General features: G+C 40.2%; 1 protein-coding gene across 1 annotated transcript in view; it reads left to right on the top strand.

Annotated features, from left to right (window-relative positions):
* si:rp71-46j2.7 (uncharacterized) overlaps positions 1 to 16829 on the top strand; it is a 100097-nt gene that overhangs the window by 69452 nt on the left and 13816 nt on the right. The window contains exons 12-14 of the mRNA XM_061899658.1: positions 10467 to 10530; positions 13086 to 13264; positions 13335 to 13423. Of these exons, the coding sequence (XP_061755642.1) occupies positions 10467 to 10530; positions 13086 to 13264; positions 13335 to 13423 (332 nt within the window). The remainder of the gene's footprint in view (positions 1 to 10466; positions 10531 to 13085; positions 13265 to 13334; positions 13424 to 16829) is intronic.

Here is a 16829-nt window from a genome sequence, read left to right as displayed (position 1 = left end):
TACTAAGATGAAGAATATCTTATTTTCAATAAGTTTGAAAGTGTTTCTCATAATACTTCTTCTTTGTACTTCGTAAGCACTATTAATTTAAACATCCTCTTAAAGTGGATCATATCAGTACAATGTTTAACTTCTTTACTTAATCCATTCCATAATTTAATTCCACATACTGATATTCTAAAAGTTTTAAGTGTTGTACGGGCATACAAATGTTTTAAGTTAGATTTTCCTCTAAGGTTATATTTCTCCTCTTTAGTTGAGAAGAATTGTTGTACATTCTTTGGTAGCAGGTTATAATTTACTTTGTACATCAATTTAGCTGTTTGCAATTTTATCAAGTCATCGAGCTTTAATATTTTTGACTCAATAAATAAAGGGTTTGTATGTTCTCTATATCCAACATTGTGTATTATTCTAATCGATCTTTTTTGTAACACAGTTAACGAATGTAGCGCACATTTGTAGTTGTTTCCCCATATTTCTGCACAATAACTCAGATATGGTAACACTAGCGAGCAGTAGAGAATATAAAGTGATTTTTGGCTCAGGACGTATTTTGCTTTATTCATTATTGAAATATTTTTTGCCACCTTATGTTGTATGTTTTGTATATGAGATTTCCAGTTCATTTTATCATCTATTAATAATCCAAAAAATCTTGTTTCTTTTACCCTTTTGATATCTATTCCATCTATTTGTATTTGTGTCTGATGCTCTTTTCTACTTTTACCAAATAGCATTATTTTAGTTTTACTGAGATTCAAGGATAGTCTGTTTTTATCAAACCATTTTTCTAATGTATTAATTTTCTTCTTTCCCACAATATAAACAGCGTGCCTGCCCAATGACGTTATACGGTAACTGTAGAATGATCGAGGGCGAGTTCTTGGTTTCTTATGTGGGTTTATTGTTAGGCAGTCTCTTTAACGTCCTCCCAGTGCAGCAACAACACACAACAGCAGTCACGTTTTCGTCTACCGTAAAGCAGTTCGTCTGCCGTAAACAGCAATGGTGTGACACTCTTAAACAGGACAATACCGCCATCTACTGTGCATGCATATGTGACAATAACATCTACGGCTTTTAGAGCAGTGGTTCTCAACCTTTTGTGAACATTTTTTTTAATTCAAGTAGCAAAGAAGTAAAATACAGCACTAATGTCATCAGTTTCTGATTTATTAAATTGTATAACAGTGCAAAATATTGCTCATTTGTAGTGGTCTTTCTTGAACTAATTGGAAAAAAAGATATAAGAATAACTAAAAACTTGTTGAAAAATAAACAAGTGATTCATCCATCCATCCATTTCCTACCGCTTATTCCCTTTCGGGGTCGCGGGGGGCGGCGCCTATCTCAGCTACAATCGGGTGATTCAATTATAGATAAAGATTTCTACACATACTGCGATGAGGTGGCGACTTTTCCAGGGTGTACGCCGCCTTCCGCCCGATTGTAGCTGAGATAGGGACCAGCGACCCCAAAGAGATTAAGCGGTGGGTAAATGGATGGAAGGAAAGCTGTAAATATACTCCTCCCCTCTTAACCACGCCCCCAACCACGCCCCTCGCCCAACCCCCGACCACACCCCCTAACATCCACCTCCCGAAATCGTAGGTCTCAAGGTTGGCAAGTATGCCTAACAGTCATCATTTCTGAGGAAATGGTAAGTCTGCATGCTGTTTGTGCCTCATGATGAAGTTTTTTGATAAATAAAACCTCCAAAAAACAAAAAAATTAGTTTTCCTGGCAGAAAGGAGGTGTGAGCGAAGGAGCCTCCTCATTGGCTGACACAATATATAGTGACAACTTGTTCTCAGTGTATACTGTACACCAGTGGTCCCCAACCTTTTTGTATCCGCGGACCGGTCAACGCTTAATAATTTGTCCTGCGGCCCGGGGGGGACGGTGGGGCGGGGGTGTCCTTTTTTATTTATTTTTTTTATTTATTTATTTATCTATTTTTTATTTTTTTTTTCTTTGTCATGAAAAAGGGACGTTTTTGTCATGAAAAAGGGATTTTCTTGTGGTTGGTGCACTAATTGTAAGTGTATATTGTGTTTTTTATGTCGATTTAATTGAAACATTTTTTTTTTTTTAAATAAAAAATTCTTCTGCGGCCCGGTACCAATCGGGCAACTGCTGTATACTGTGTAAAACAACAAAAAGAGGAAATCAGAGGAAGAAAAGAAAGATGCTGTAAGTCTAAAAAGCAAAAAAAAAGAAGAAGAGACAAAACCCGAATAAATGTTGATCTAGCGTATTCAAGATGGAGGCCATTGCAGGCCAGCCTGGGACTGACTTTGTAAATATGCAATATTTCCCCCCAAAATATTGTTGAAAGTGGATTATTTAATGTGAAGTAATTGGAGAATTCATAACATTAATTTTAATTCATTATTATTTATTGAGCAAAGACGGTGTTCGTTTTTTTTAAGTCTCATCCAAAAAGGACCCCATTAATAAAATGTTAAAAAAAATAAAATAAAAAGTCATACATTTTTTAAATGTTTTCCTTTCACCGCTTAAGTCTCTCCATCAAATTCAGAACTATCTGTAAATCAAAATTGTGGGGGTTTTTCATGTTTTTTTGTTATGTTTTATGCCCTTTCTGTCAAAGAAAACTTTATTTTATATGTCAAACACAAAATATGCAATATTTCATCCAAAAATATTTAAAAGTGGAATTCTTGTGAAGTAATTGAAGGCTAAATTAGGTCATTAATAACAACAATTATTATATTTTGAGCAATGAGCGCTATAAAGGAAAAAATGGTTTTAGTGTTTTTAGAGTCGACACTGCAACTTTTCCTCGCTAAATTGCACCTTTTTGCTCTTTTATTCCACTTGAAGTGTGTTTACTTTTTGATAATACATTTTAGTAACTGTACAGGCAAAGTTTAATTTATATAATACGTAATTTATAGTTTTTAAGATGCTGTATGTCCAAAAATCTAAAAACAAGAGACCAAACCCTGGCTCTTTTCCTTCTCGACAGGTCATCTCATGTTCCGATATTTGGCGTGTCTCCTTAGTCTCTGACAGTCTGCAACAAAAAAAATGTCACTGTCGCAGCAGCCTGGGAGGGACTATCAGCGAGTGTGGGGGCACTTTGAAGTCTGCCTGGTGACACAAGATTTAATTACCATATTTTCCGGACTATAAAGTGCACTTAAAAGCCTTTTTTTCCCTTTAAAACTCAACAGTGCGCCTTATAACCCGGTGCGCCCAATGTACCAAATCCTCGAATATTGTATATATAAAAAATATAGTCCTATGGTCCGGAAAATACGGTAACATTTCAACATAAGCCTTTGATGCACCTTGGTCTGCTTATTGGATATTTTTACACTCCATATATTGTACAAAAAAATTTATTTTAATCCACTTCCAAGGCATTTAGCGAAAGGTTGCATTCACCCCTACACTGTTGACCCTAGGGACCATTAGTGTTTATTATATTCATATTTCCCACATACTCCAATCCTAATAACGCTTCTCCCATAAATAAACACCCTTAAACCACCAGGGTGCAGCAGACTGTTCCTAATTTAAAAGTCCTGTCTACATAAAAGCATACAAACTAGAGATGCGCGGATAGGCAATTATATCATCCGCAACCGCGTCACCAAAGTCGTCATCCACCCGCCGTCCACCCGAACCAACATTTTATCAGAAACGCATCCGCCCGCCACCCGCTCGCCACCTGCCCGCTGAAATACATCAGAGCTCGGCCACCTTTACCACTCACAGAGCTGTCTAAACCCGTTTCACAGAGTAACGAAGACAATTGGAACCGCTAAAGTTCTCGCGATTATCCAATTGGAGTTCATCCTGATGACAAGGATATGGGCGTGCTGTGAAGCCATTGCCTTTGACACCTTCAACAACATTTACACACCGATTATTAGTCTGGCAACATGAGTCCGCAATCACACGTACAAGATTGAAAGGCATACTGGGTGATACAGAGTACATTGATGGTTGTGATATAAACAATTTTAACACTCTTAATAATATGCGCCACGCTGTTAAACCACACCAAACAAGATTGACAAACACATTTCGGGAGATCATCCTCACAGTAACACAACATAAACGCAACACAACAAATACCCAGAATCCTTTGTGTTTGTGAGACTTCTTGAATATATTTTACACCCCCGCACCCCCAACTCCGCCCACCTTACCGACGCATGGGGTGGTGGGGTGGCGGGGTTTGCTGCTGTATAAAATAATCAGGAAGTGTCATGGATACAAAGGATTATGGGTATTTGTTGTGTTGCGTTTATGTTGTGTTACTGTGAGGATGTTCTCCCGAAATGTGTTTGTCAATCTTGTTTGGTGTGGTTTCACGGCGTGGCGCATATTACTAAGAGTGTTAAAATTGTTTATATCACAACCATTGGTGTACTCTGCGTCACCCAGTATGCCTTGCAGTCGCGTGCGTGTTGCCGCGGAAGCCACACACAACATGATGCTGGACTGACAAGCAGATCGTACATGTTGTAGAGGGCGGAAAAGTCAATGACTTCATAGCACGCCCTAATACTTATTATCTGGGTGACTGCCGGTAGTCATTCTAGAGAATATTAGCGTCTCCTATTGTCTTTTTCGCTTTGTGACACGGGTCTTAAATGGCTCTTTGAATGGCAAAGGATACCGATCCCAGAACCATGTATATCAAATATTTCCGGATGAACTCACCCGAATGATCCGCGGTTTGCGGATGAGACCGCAAACCGCGCATCTCTAATACAAACACACACAAAATTCATAATTGTGCTGTGAAATTAATCACACTTTTAATTTGGATTAAAAGTTTATTACTCGCTTGCATCATTTTAAATTTGCTGGAAAAAAAAGACAAATGCATATTTATTCTTCCAATGTTGCAACTTTTTAAAGAATTTCCCTCATTAATTTAAACAAAACCTGCTAACCGTTTATCCCAAAGTGCCGTCTGGGTCTATTTCGGAGTGAAATGAGTCAAGGTGATGGAGCGTGTGCGGTCAGAATGATCAATCTGCATGTTGCCATGATAAATGCCGTCATTTAAAATACGCAAGCTCGTTATTTTTGACAGCCTCGATTTATATTCATGAACAGGTCTTGGATATTGAATTGTTAAAAAAATGATGAAATCTTCCATCACGTTTGAGAGAGACCATCTTGTGGCTTTAGGGTGGAAAACGTAACATTTTTCTCATTTCAAAGGGGCACCGAGGGGTTAATTAAACATGGGGTGTCCAAACCTTCTCCACTAGGGGCCGCACTGGGGGCCATTTGTGGATTTTCCATTTTCAAAACCAATATCATATTTAGATTTTTTTAACCTTTAGGGCTCCGCTTAAGTTTGGTCCTGAGGACCGGGAAAGATACCTGTCCTAATAATAATTTATATTTTTTCATTTAAAGCTTCAATCCCTATATCAGTGTTTTTCAACCACTGTGCCGCAGCACACTAGTGGGAGATGATCTAATTTCACCTATTTGGGTTTAAAAATATCTTGTGCAAAGTAGTAATTATAGTCAGCAAAGGATGTGTTGTTGTCGAGTGTCGGTGCTGTTTAGAGCTCGGCAGCGTAACCGTGTCATACCGTCTATTTCGGAGTATAAGTCGCTCCTGCCGAAAATGTATACCGTATTTCCTTGAATTTCTTATGTGCCTGCCTAGAATTACAAACTCGTTTCACAAAATAATTAGAGCATGCTTAGCATTACCGCCGGCTCAGGATTAACGCCGCGTCAAACTCGTTTCGCAAAATAATTAGCATATGCCTAGAATTTCCGCCGGGTCAAACTCGTCACGTCACAAGTGACACTTCACCTGTTATCATTTTCAAAATGGAGGAGGCTGATTTCAATAAAGGGAAGAAGATTAAGAGCTATTCAGTAGGATTAAAGGTCCAAGTTATTGAATATGCTAAAAAGCACAGTAAGCAACTATGTTTTATTAATATACCGTAGCTGCGTGTGTCAAATATGAGTCATTAAATGACTCCCGCCTCCTGGTGGTAGAGGGCGCTGGTGATCCTTCTGGCGACTACTCGGCTGCAGAAGAAGTGACAACAAGCAGCAAGAGTGAGCAGCGATTGTTTATTTTTTCCTCTCGCTTGCACTTTTAACATGGAGGTTTACATATCTAAAATAAAACAGTTTTCTAAACTGGACTTTCAATCGAAGATGGGGGTAATAAAGGAAGATCTCCATCGATACAAAGAGACTTTTAAAACGGAAGAAAGATAAGGAAGACTTTTTTCTTCTCGCTTGCACTTTTATCATGGAGGATTACATATCTAAAATAGAACAGTTTTCTAAACTGGACTCTCAATCAAAGCAAGGGGTAATAAAGGAAGATCTCCATTGATACAGAGAGACTTTTAAAACGGAAGAAAGATAAGGAAGACTTCTATAAACAAGTTATAGATTTGCGGCCTCATGTTTTGGACACTCTGGTGAAGAGAGGGGAGGAGCTTTCTACCGATCACCACCTGGTGGTGAGTTGGCTGCGATGGTGGGGGACGATGCCGGACAGACCTGGCAGGCCCAAACACATTGTGAGGGTCTGCTGGGAAGAGGTGGCAATTGACAAAAATGTAAATAAATAAGTAAATAAATATAAGTAAGTAAATATAAATTAAAATAATAATATAAAAATAAATATAAGTAAATAAATATAAATTATAAATATCTGCGATGAGGTGGCGACTTGTCCAGGGTGTACCCCGCCTTCCGGCCGATTGTAGCTGAGATAGGCACCAGCGCCCCCCGCCACCCCAAAGGGAAAAAGCGGTGAAAAATGGATGGATGGATGATCATCCTTTTTTATTGTTTCCCTTCAACGCTTAAGTCTCTCAATCAAATTCAGATCTATCCGTCGATGGTAAGTCTTTTTTTGTTTGTTTAGTTTGTTTCCTAACCTTTCTGTCAAAGAAAACTTTATTTTATACAGCAAACACACAAAATATGCAATATTTCACCCAAAAATATTGTTGAAAGTGGATTATTTACACACACACACACACACACACACACACACACACACACACACACACACACACACACACACACACATTTTTTCTCTCAATGTGGCCCCCGAGTCAAAACACTTGCCCAGCTCTGGTTTAGTTATTTTTATGCCCTTTCTGCCAAAGAAAACTGTTTTTTACATGCAAAATATGCAACCTTTCACCTCAGAATATTTCAGAGTGGAATTTATGTGATGTAATTGAAGGCTTAATTAGGTCAATAATAATTCACAACATTGGTTTTGATAAATTATTATTCAAGTCATACCAAAGACTAAAAAAATGGGAGCCATTACCTCCCTGCTTGGCACTCAGCATCAAGGGTTGGAATTGGGGGTTAAATCACCATAAATGATTCCCGGGCGTGGCCACTGCAGCTGCCCACTGCTCCCCTCACCTCCCAGGGGGCGAACAAGGGGACGGGTCAAATGCAGAGGACAAATTTCGCCACACCTAGTGTGTGTGTGACAATCATTGGTACTTTAACTTATTATTTTTTGGAGCATTGATTGCCTGCATGGCATCTCCGTATTATTACAGTCAACACGTACATTCTGTACATATACATTCACGGTACAAACATACATATACACATACTGTACGTATACATCCACTGTACAAACATACATATACATGTACATATACATCCACTGTACAAACACATACATGTATATATACATTCACGGTACAAACATACATATACACATACATGTACATATACCTCCACTGTAAAAACACATGCATGTACATATACATTCACTGCACAAACATACATATACAAATACTGTACATACTGTATACATTCACGGTACAAACATACATATACACATACATGTACATATACCTTCACTATACAAACATACATATACACATACATGTAGATATACATTCACTGTACAAACATACATATACACATACTGTACATATACATTCACGGTACAAATATACATATACACATACATTTAAAGATACTTTCACTCTACAAACATACATATACACATACATGTACAGCTACTTTCACTGTACAAACATACATATACACATACTGTACATATACATTCACGGTACAAATATACATATACACATACATTTAAAGATACTTTCACTCTACAAACATACATATACACATACATGTACAGCTACTTTCACTGTACAAACATACATATACACATACTGTACATATACATTCACTGTACAAACATACATATACATGTACATATACATATACATGTAGATATACATTCACTGTACAAACATACATATACACATACATGTAGATATACATTCACTGTACAAACACATATACACATACATGTACATGTACAAACATACATGTACATATACATTCACTGTACAAACATACATATACACATACTGTACATATACAATCACGGTACAAACATACATATACACATACATTTACAGATACTTTCACGCTACAAACATACATATGGACATACATGTAGATATACATTCACTGTACAAATACATATACACATACATGTACATATACAAACATACATTTACATATACATTCACTGTACAAACATACATGTACATATACATTCACTGTACAAAAATACATATACATATACATGTAGATATACATTCACTGTACAAACATACATATACACATACATGTAGATATACATTCACTGTACAAACACATATACACATACATGTACATATACAAACATACATTTAGATGTACATTCACTGTACAAAAATACATATACACATACATGTAGATATACATTCACTGTACAAACACATATACACATACATGTACATATACAAACATACATGTAGATATACATTCACTGTACAAACATACATATACACATACTGTACATTTACATTCACGGTACAAACATACATATACACATAAATTTACAGATACTTTCACTGTACAAATATACATGTACACATGTACATATACATTCACTGTACAAACATACATATACACATACATGTAGATATACATTCACTGTACAAACACACATATACACATACATGTACATATACAAACATACATATACATGTACATATACATTCACAGTACAAACATACATACAGTGTACACATACATGTAGATATACATTCACTGTACAAACACACATATACACATACATGTACATATACAAACATACACATACATTTACATATACATTCACTGTACAAACATACATATACATAAACTTATACATTCACTGTACAAACATACATTTACACATACATGAACATATACATTCACTGTACAAACATACATATACATGTATATATACATTCACTGTACAAACATACATATACATAAACTTATACATTCACTGTACAAACATACATAAACACATACTGTACATATACATTCACTGTAAAAATATACATATACCCATACTGTACATATACATTCATCGTACAAACATACATATACACATACATGTACATATACATTCACTGTACAAACATACATATACACATACATGTACATATACATTCATCGTACAAACATACATATACACATACATGTACAGAGACATTCACTGTACAAACATACATATACACATACATGTACATATACATTCACTGTACAAACATACATATACACATACTGTACATATACATACATACACTCTTGCATATAATCACGTTTCATCAAACATAAATTAACGTTGTTGCCCTAGGATAAACTGGGTAACACATGGCACACTGGCAAAGCTTAACCCATTGTTACTATAACAATCTACAAGGTTAATATAGGTGGCTTTTCTTCCCCTCCGTTTATCTGCTTTCTTTTGTATGTCTAGTTATCATTACATATAAGTATTGTTGCATTTGAACAACTGTATTGTTGATAATAGAGGTACATTATTGTTATTGTTCATTATCAATAGTGATATTTCTATTGGTATTTGTATTGATCCATTTGTAGTGTAATAATGCTCTTTGTCATTTCTGTATTTATTTCGCTAACTGCTTCTTTGCTATCACTTTTACCATCTTTTGTACATATCCTATTTGTTGATGTTGCTCTATTGTTGTTATTGTTGTTGTTTTTGTCTCTCCGTCCTATCCCTCTCGTGTCAACACTGCAACTTTTTTTCTGTCTGCATTGCACCCTTTTTGTGCTCTTTTCATTCCACTTTTTGATGTTTGTTTACTTTTCGACGACATTCATAGATAGTGCCGCGAACTGTAAAAAAATAAAAAAAATAAAAAAAATATGAGCCGCAAGCCAGAGTTTGAACACCTTGAGTGACTTTTAATGTCAACAAAGGTGTGAAAAGAAAAACTAGTATAGTTTGACTATTTGGAACAATGTTTTTTCTGCAGCTAAGATAGGCTCCAGCACCCCGAAAAGGGACAAGTGGTAGAAAATGGATGGATGGATCGCATTGTTGTGTGCTGTGATATACTAACCCAACACTGTCGTCTCCGCAGGGAACTCCATTCTCATCAACATATTTGACGCCATTTTGAAACCGGTCATGCCCATCTTGAAGAAGTGAGTGTTTCTCCGCTTCCCGCCTTGCATTGTGGTCCCACGCTGTCAGGTTCAAACACCCAACTATCTCTTACACCAGACCAGAAGCAAGGAATCAAGTTAATATTGTTAATATTCAGTGTTTTATTGTTCGTAGTTAATATTGAAAATCCCACTTTCTTTATTTTCCTGTACGTTTTGGGTGTCCCATTCAGTAAAAAACTGTAGAATTCCATTCCGTTTTTTAGGTGGTCTCTCATAACTTTTTTAGAATTCTATCGGACATTGTGACTTTTGGTTTTAGTTCTTGAAAAAAAGGAACCCAAACACACGTAATGTACAGCAGGTTTTTCAAACACCAAAGTACAAACCCCGTTTCCATATGATTTGGGAAATTGTGTTAGATGTAAATATAAACGGAATACAACGATTTCCAAATCCTTTTCAACCCATATTCAGTTGAATGCACTACAAAGATAGGATATTTGATGTTGAAACTCAAACTTTATTTTTTTTGCAGGTAATAATTAACTTAGAATTTCATGGCAGCAACACGTGCCAAAGTAGTTGGGAAAAGGCATGTTCACCACTGTGTTACATCACCTTTTCTTTTAACAACACTCAATAAACGTTTGGGAACTGAGGAAACTAATTGTTGAAGCTTTGAAACTGGAATTCTTTCCGATTCTTTTTTTATGTAGAGCTTCAGTCGTTCAACAGTCCGGGGTCTCCGCTGTCGTATTTTACGCTTCATAATGCGCCACACATTTTCCATGGGAGACATGTCTGGACTGCAGGCGGGCCAGGAAAGTAACTGCTCTTTTATTACGAAACCATGCTGTTGTAACACGTGGCTTGGCATTGTCTTGCTGAAATAAGCAGGGGTGTCCATGATAACGTTGCTTGGATGACAACATATGTTGCTCCAAAACCTGTATGGACATTTCAGCATTAATGGTGCCTTCACAGATGTGTAAGTTACCCATGCCTTGGGCACCAATACACCCCCATACCATCACAGATGCTGGGTTTTGAACTTTGCGCCTATAACAATCCGCATGGTTATTTTCCTCTTTGTTCCGGAGGACACCACTTCCACAGTTTCCAAATATAATTTGAGATGTGGACTCATCAGACCACAGAACACCTTTCCACTTTGCATCAGTCCATCTTAGATGAGCTCGGGCCCAGAGAAGCCAGCGGCGTTCCTGGGTGTTGTTGATAAATGGGTTTTGCTTTGCATAGCAGAGTTTTAACTTGCACTTGCAGATGTAGCAACCAACTGTAGTTACTGACAGTGGTTTTATGAAGTGTTCCTGAGCCCATGTGGTGATATCCTTTACACGCTGATGCCTGTATTTTGATGCAGTACCGCCTGAGGGATCAAAAGTCTGTAATATCATCGCTTACGTGCAGTGATTTCTCCAGATTTTCTGAACCTTTTGATGATTTTACGGACCGTAGATGGTAAAATCCCTAAATTCCTTGCGATAGCTCGTTGAGAAATGTTGTTCTAAAACTATTCGAAAATTTGCTTGCAAATTGGTGACCCTCGCCCCATCCTTGTTTGTGAATTACTTAGCATTTCATGGAATTCATTGATTGATTGATTGATTGATTGATTGATACTTGTATTAATAGATTGCACAGTTCAGTACATATTCCGTACAATTGACCACTAAATGGTAACACCCGAATCATTTTTTCAACTTGTTTAAGTCGGGGTCCACGTTAATCAATTCATGTTAGATCTGCTTTTATACCCAATCATGGCACCCACCTGTTCCCAATTAGCCTGCACGCCTGTGGGATGTTCCAAATAAATGTTTGATGAGCATTCCTCAACTTTATCAGTATTTATTGCCACCTTTCCCAACTTCTTTGTCACGTGTTGCTGGCATCAAATTCTAAAGGTAATGATTATATGCAAAAAAAAAAAGTTTATCAGTTTGAACATCAAATATGTTGTCTTTGTAGCATATTCAACTGAATATGGGTTGAAAATGATTTGCAAATCATTGTATTCCGTTTATATTTACATCTAACACAATTTCCCAACTCATATGGAAACGGGGTTTGTATTAAACGAGACAAGAAGCAAGGAATCGAGCAGAGACTGAGTTTAATTTTTGCTCATGAGGAAAGAAGTATTGGGCTGCACACTCAGTTACAGTTTCCTCCTATGCTCTAAGGTACAGGCCCCCGTGCTCCTCTATTTATTTGGGAGGTCCCTAGTTAACATCACTGAGTCTGCCAGCAGCCCCCAGTAGACACAATACATGATTATTCAGAATGGAAATGTGCAGACACCCGTGATTTCGCCCCGTCTCCGTCCTGTCCGGCCCGAGGTACTCGATGTCCGTCTTCGGCTGTCAGCAGGCAGGGTCTGGAAAAAACTGCTGACAAGAGAAAACTTCGCAAAGAAAGACCACAAGTTGTGTCTTTGCACACATAGAAAAGTACAACCTCAGCACAATTGATAACAACTATAGCAACAGCCTTTAAACATAAAAGTTGAGTGATAACCTAGACGTAATTATTCTAACTAATTATTCCTGTGTGTCTCCCCTCCGCAGGAAAGTCAACTCCTTCTTGAACAAGATGAACCCCACCGAGGTGGAGATGGCCGCCTACATCAGCGCCGCGTGCGACAAAATGTGGCCGCAGAACCCGCTGCCGGCTGCGCCGCCCCCCCGCTCGCCAGAGGAGAAGAAGGAGACGAGAGAGCGAGCGCACCACCTCATCAGCGCTCGCTGTAGGCCACTTCCTGCCACGACAACACCCGCGTCTGCTGACCATGTCCTCTCCCCCCCCCCCTCTTGCAGACTCCCACTACCTGGTCCTGAAGAAGAACGACATGGAGGTGGTCTTCAACATGTTCCAGGACGCACAGAAAAACAAAGCACTGGTTTATGTAAGTTGTCCTGAAGACTCATTGGTATACCGCTACTAGTCAATCATATACGGTACTACACCAGCTCTAAAAAAGTAACACGCTGGTGTCATGACATTGCTGGTTATACGAGCAGAGGAGCATGTTCGGCAGCGCACACACACAGAGTACTTACAGGCAGACACAGTGTGAAGACAGAAAAGGGAGAATGGAGGCATTTTGGTGTAAAAAGTCAAGATAAAGGTGAAGTTATAACACTGAAACACCCTCAGGAAGAGCTGCTTTAAGAAATGGCTAGCTAGCTATCAGCTAACGTCCATCCGCAGTGTTTTAGCCACATCTAAATCATTAATAAAGTGAGTTTCTTCCAAGCAGCATTAACACTGGAGGACGGGGAATAGCTAAACATGCTTCACTACACACCGTAGGAGGATAGAATAGCTCACCGGTGTCACAATGTAAACAAACACCATGGGTGGATCTACACCTGACATCCACTGTAATGATACCAAGTACAGGAGTGTATGTAGTCTTTATTTATTTATATTATCTTTATAAAGCCAGGAAATACGTCCCTGGACACATGAGGACTTTGATTATGACCAATGTATGATCCTGTAACTACTTGGTATCGCATCCATACCTAAATGTGTGGTATCGTCCAAAACTAATGTCAAGTATCAAAGAAGAGAAGAAGAAGTGATTATTACATTTTACCAGAAGTGTAGATAGAATATGTTCAAACAGAAAATAAGCAGATATTAACAGTAAATGAACAAGTAGATTAGTAATCCATTTTTTACAGTTTGTCCTTTTTAATGTGTACAAAATAATAGGTGTATAAATGACACAATATGTTACTGCAGACTAATTAGGAGTCTTTGTTTGTTTACTTACTACTAAAAGACAAGTTGTCTAGTATGTTCAACATATTATTTAAGGACTAATTTGCAAGATTTTTTGGTTCAAATAAAAACAATAATGCCATTTTTTGCTGTCACCTCTATTTAGGAAAGTATCGAAATACACTTTGGTAGCGGTACCAAAATATTGGTATCAGGACAACACTATACTGCATACATAAGTGTTTTATTATCGCAAGATGACGAGAAATGAATTCCACAATGTAGGAATTTTTTATTAAATATCAAATATTTTAGCTGTTGCATAAAAACCTCTATGAAAAGTAAAAACAAAGGACCCAGATTTCCCTCGCCCGGACGCGGGTCACCGGGGCCCCCTCTGGAGCCAGGCCCGGAGTTGGGGCACGATGGCGAGCGCCTGGTGGCCGGGCCTGTTCCCATGGGGCCCGGCCGGGCACAGCCCGAAGAGGCAACGTGGGTCACCCCTCCAATGGGCTCACCACCCATAGCAGGGGCCATAGAGGTCGGGTGCAATGTGAGCTGGGCGGCAGCCGAAAGCAGGGCACTTGGCGGTCCGATCCTCGGCTACATAAGCTCGCTCTTGGGACGTGGAACGTCACCTCACTGGGGGGAAAGGAGCCTGAGCTAGTGCGCGAAGTAGAGAAATTCCGGCTGGATGTAGTCGGACTCACTTCGACGCACAGCAAGGGCTCTGGAACCACTTCTCTTGAAAGGGGCTGGACTCTCTTTCACTCTGGCGTGGCCGGCAGTGAGAGGCGACGGGCCGGGGTGGCAATTCTGGTTGCCCCCCGGCTTAAAGCCTGCACGTTGGAGTTCAACCCAGTGGACGAAAGGGTAGCCTCCCTCCGCCTTCGGGTGGGGGGACGGGTCCTGACTGTTGTTTGCGCTTACGCACCAAACAACAGTTCAGAATACCCACCCTTTTTGGGTACACTCGAGGGAGTACTGGAGAGTGCTCCCCCGGGTGATTCCCTTGTTCTGCTGGGGGACTTCAACGCTCATATTGGCAACGACAGTGAAACCTGGAGAGGCGTGATTGGGAAGAATGGTCGCCCGGATCTGAATCCGAGTGGTGTTTTGTTATTGGACTTCTGTGCTCGTCACAGTTTGTCCATAACAAACACCATGTTCAAACATAAGGGTGTCCATATGTGCACTTGGCACCAGGACACCCTAGGCCGCAGTTCCATGATCGACTTTGTAGTTGTGTCATCGGATTTGCGGCCTCATGTTTTGGACACTCGGGTAAAGAGAGGGGCGGAGCTTTCTACGGATCACCACCTGGCTTTGAGTTGGCTGCGATGGTGGGGGAGGATGCCGGACAGACCTGGCAGACCCAAACGCATTGTGAGGGTTTGCTGGGAACGTCTGGCAGAGTCTCCTGTCAGAGAAAGTTTCAATTCCCACCTCCGGAGGAAATTTGAACATGTCACGAGGGAGGTGCTGGACATTGAGTCCGAGTGGACCATGTTCCGCACCTCTATTGTCGAGGCGGCTGATCGGAGCTGTGGCCGCAAGGTAGTTGGTGCTTGTCGTGGCGGTAATCCTAGAACCCGCTGGTGGACACCAGCGGTGAGGGATGCCGTCAAGCTGAAGAAGGAGTCCTATCGGGTTCTTTTGGCTCATAGGACTCCAGAGGCAGTGGACAGGTACCGACAGGCCAAGCGGTGTGCAGCTTCAGCGGTCACGGAGGCAAAAACTCGGACATGGGAAGAGTTTGGGGAAGCCATGGAAAATGACTTCGAAGCGATTCTGGACCACCATCCGCCGCCTCAGGAAGGGGAAGCAGTGCACTGTCAACACCGTGTATGGTGCGGATGGTGTTCTGCTGACCTCAACTGCGGATGTTGTGGATAGGTGGAAGGAATACTTTGAAGACCTCCTCAATCCCACCAACACGTCTTCCTATGAGGAAGCAGTGCCTGGAGAATCTGTGGTGGACTCTCCTATTTCTGGGGCTGAGGTTGCTGAGGTAGTTAAAAAGCTCCTCGGTGGCAAGGGCCCAGGGGTGGATGAGACCCGCCCAAAGTTCCTTAAGGCTCTGGATGCTGTGGGGCTGTCTTGGTTGACAAGACTCTGCAGCATCGCGTGGACATCGGGGGCGGTACCTCTGGATTGGCAGACCGGGGTGGTGGTCCCTCTCTTTAAGAAGGGGGACCGGAGGGTGTGTTCCAACTATCGTGGGATCACACTCCTCAGCCTTCCCGGTAAGGTTTATTCAGGTGTACTGGAGAGGAGGCTTCGCCGGATAGTCGAACCTCGGATTCAGGAGGAACAGTGTGGTTTTCGTCCTGGTCGTGGAACTGTGGACCAGCTCTATACTCTCGGCAGGGTTCTTGAGGGTGCATGGGAGTTTGCCCAACCAGTCTACATGTGCTTTGTGGACTTGGAGAAGGCATTCGACTGTGTCCCTCGGGAAGTCCTGTGGGGAGTGCTCAGAGAGTATGGGGTATCGGACTGTCTTATTATGGCAGCCCGATCCCTGTACGATCAGTGCCAGAGCTTGGTCCGCATTGCCGGCAGTAAGTCGGACACTTTTACAG

The sequence above is a fragment of the Nerophis ophidion genome, linkage group LG05, assembly GCF_033978795.1.
Source record: "Nerophis ophidion isolate RoL-2023_Sa linkage group LG05, RoL_Noph_v1.0, whole genome shotgun sequence".
NCBI lineage: Eukaryota > Metazoa > Chordata > Actinopteri > Syngnathiformes > Syngnathidae > Nerophis > Nerophis ophidion.
This window is presented reverse-complemented; position numbering and strand designations above follow the sequence as displayed.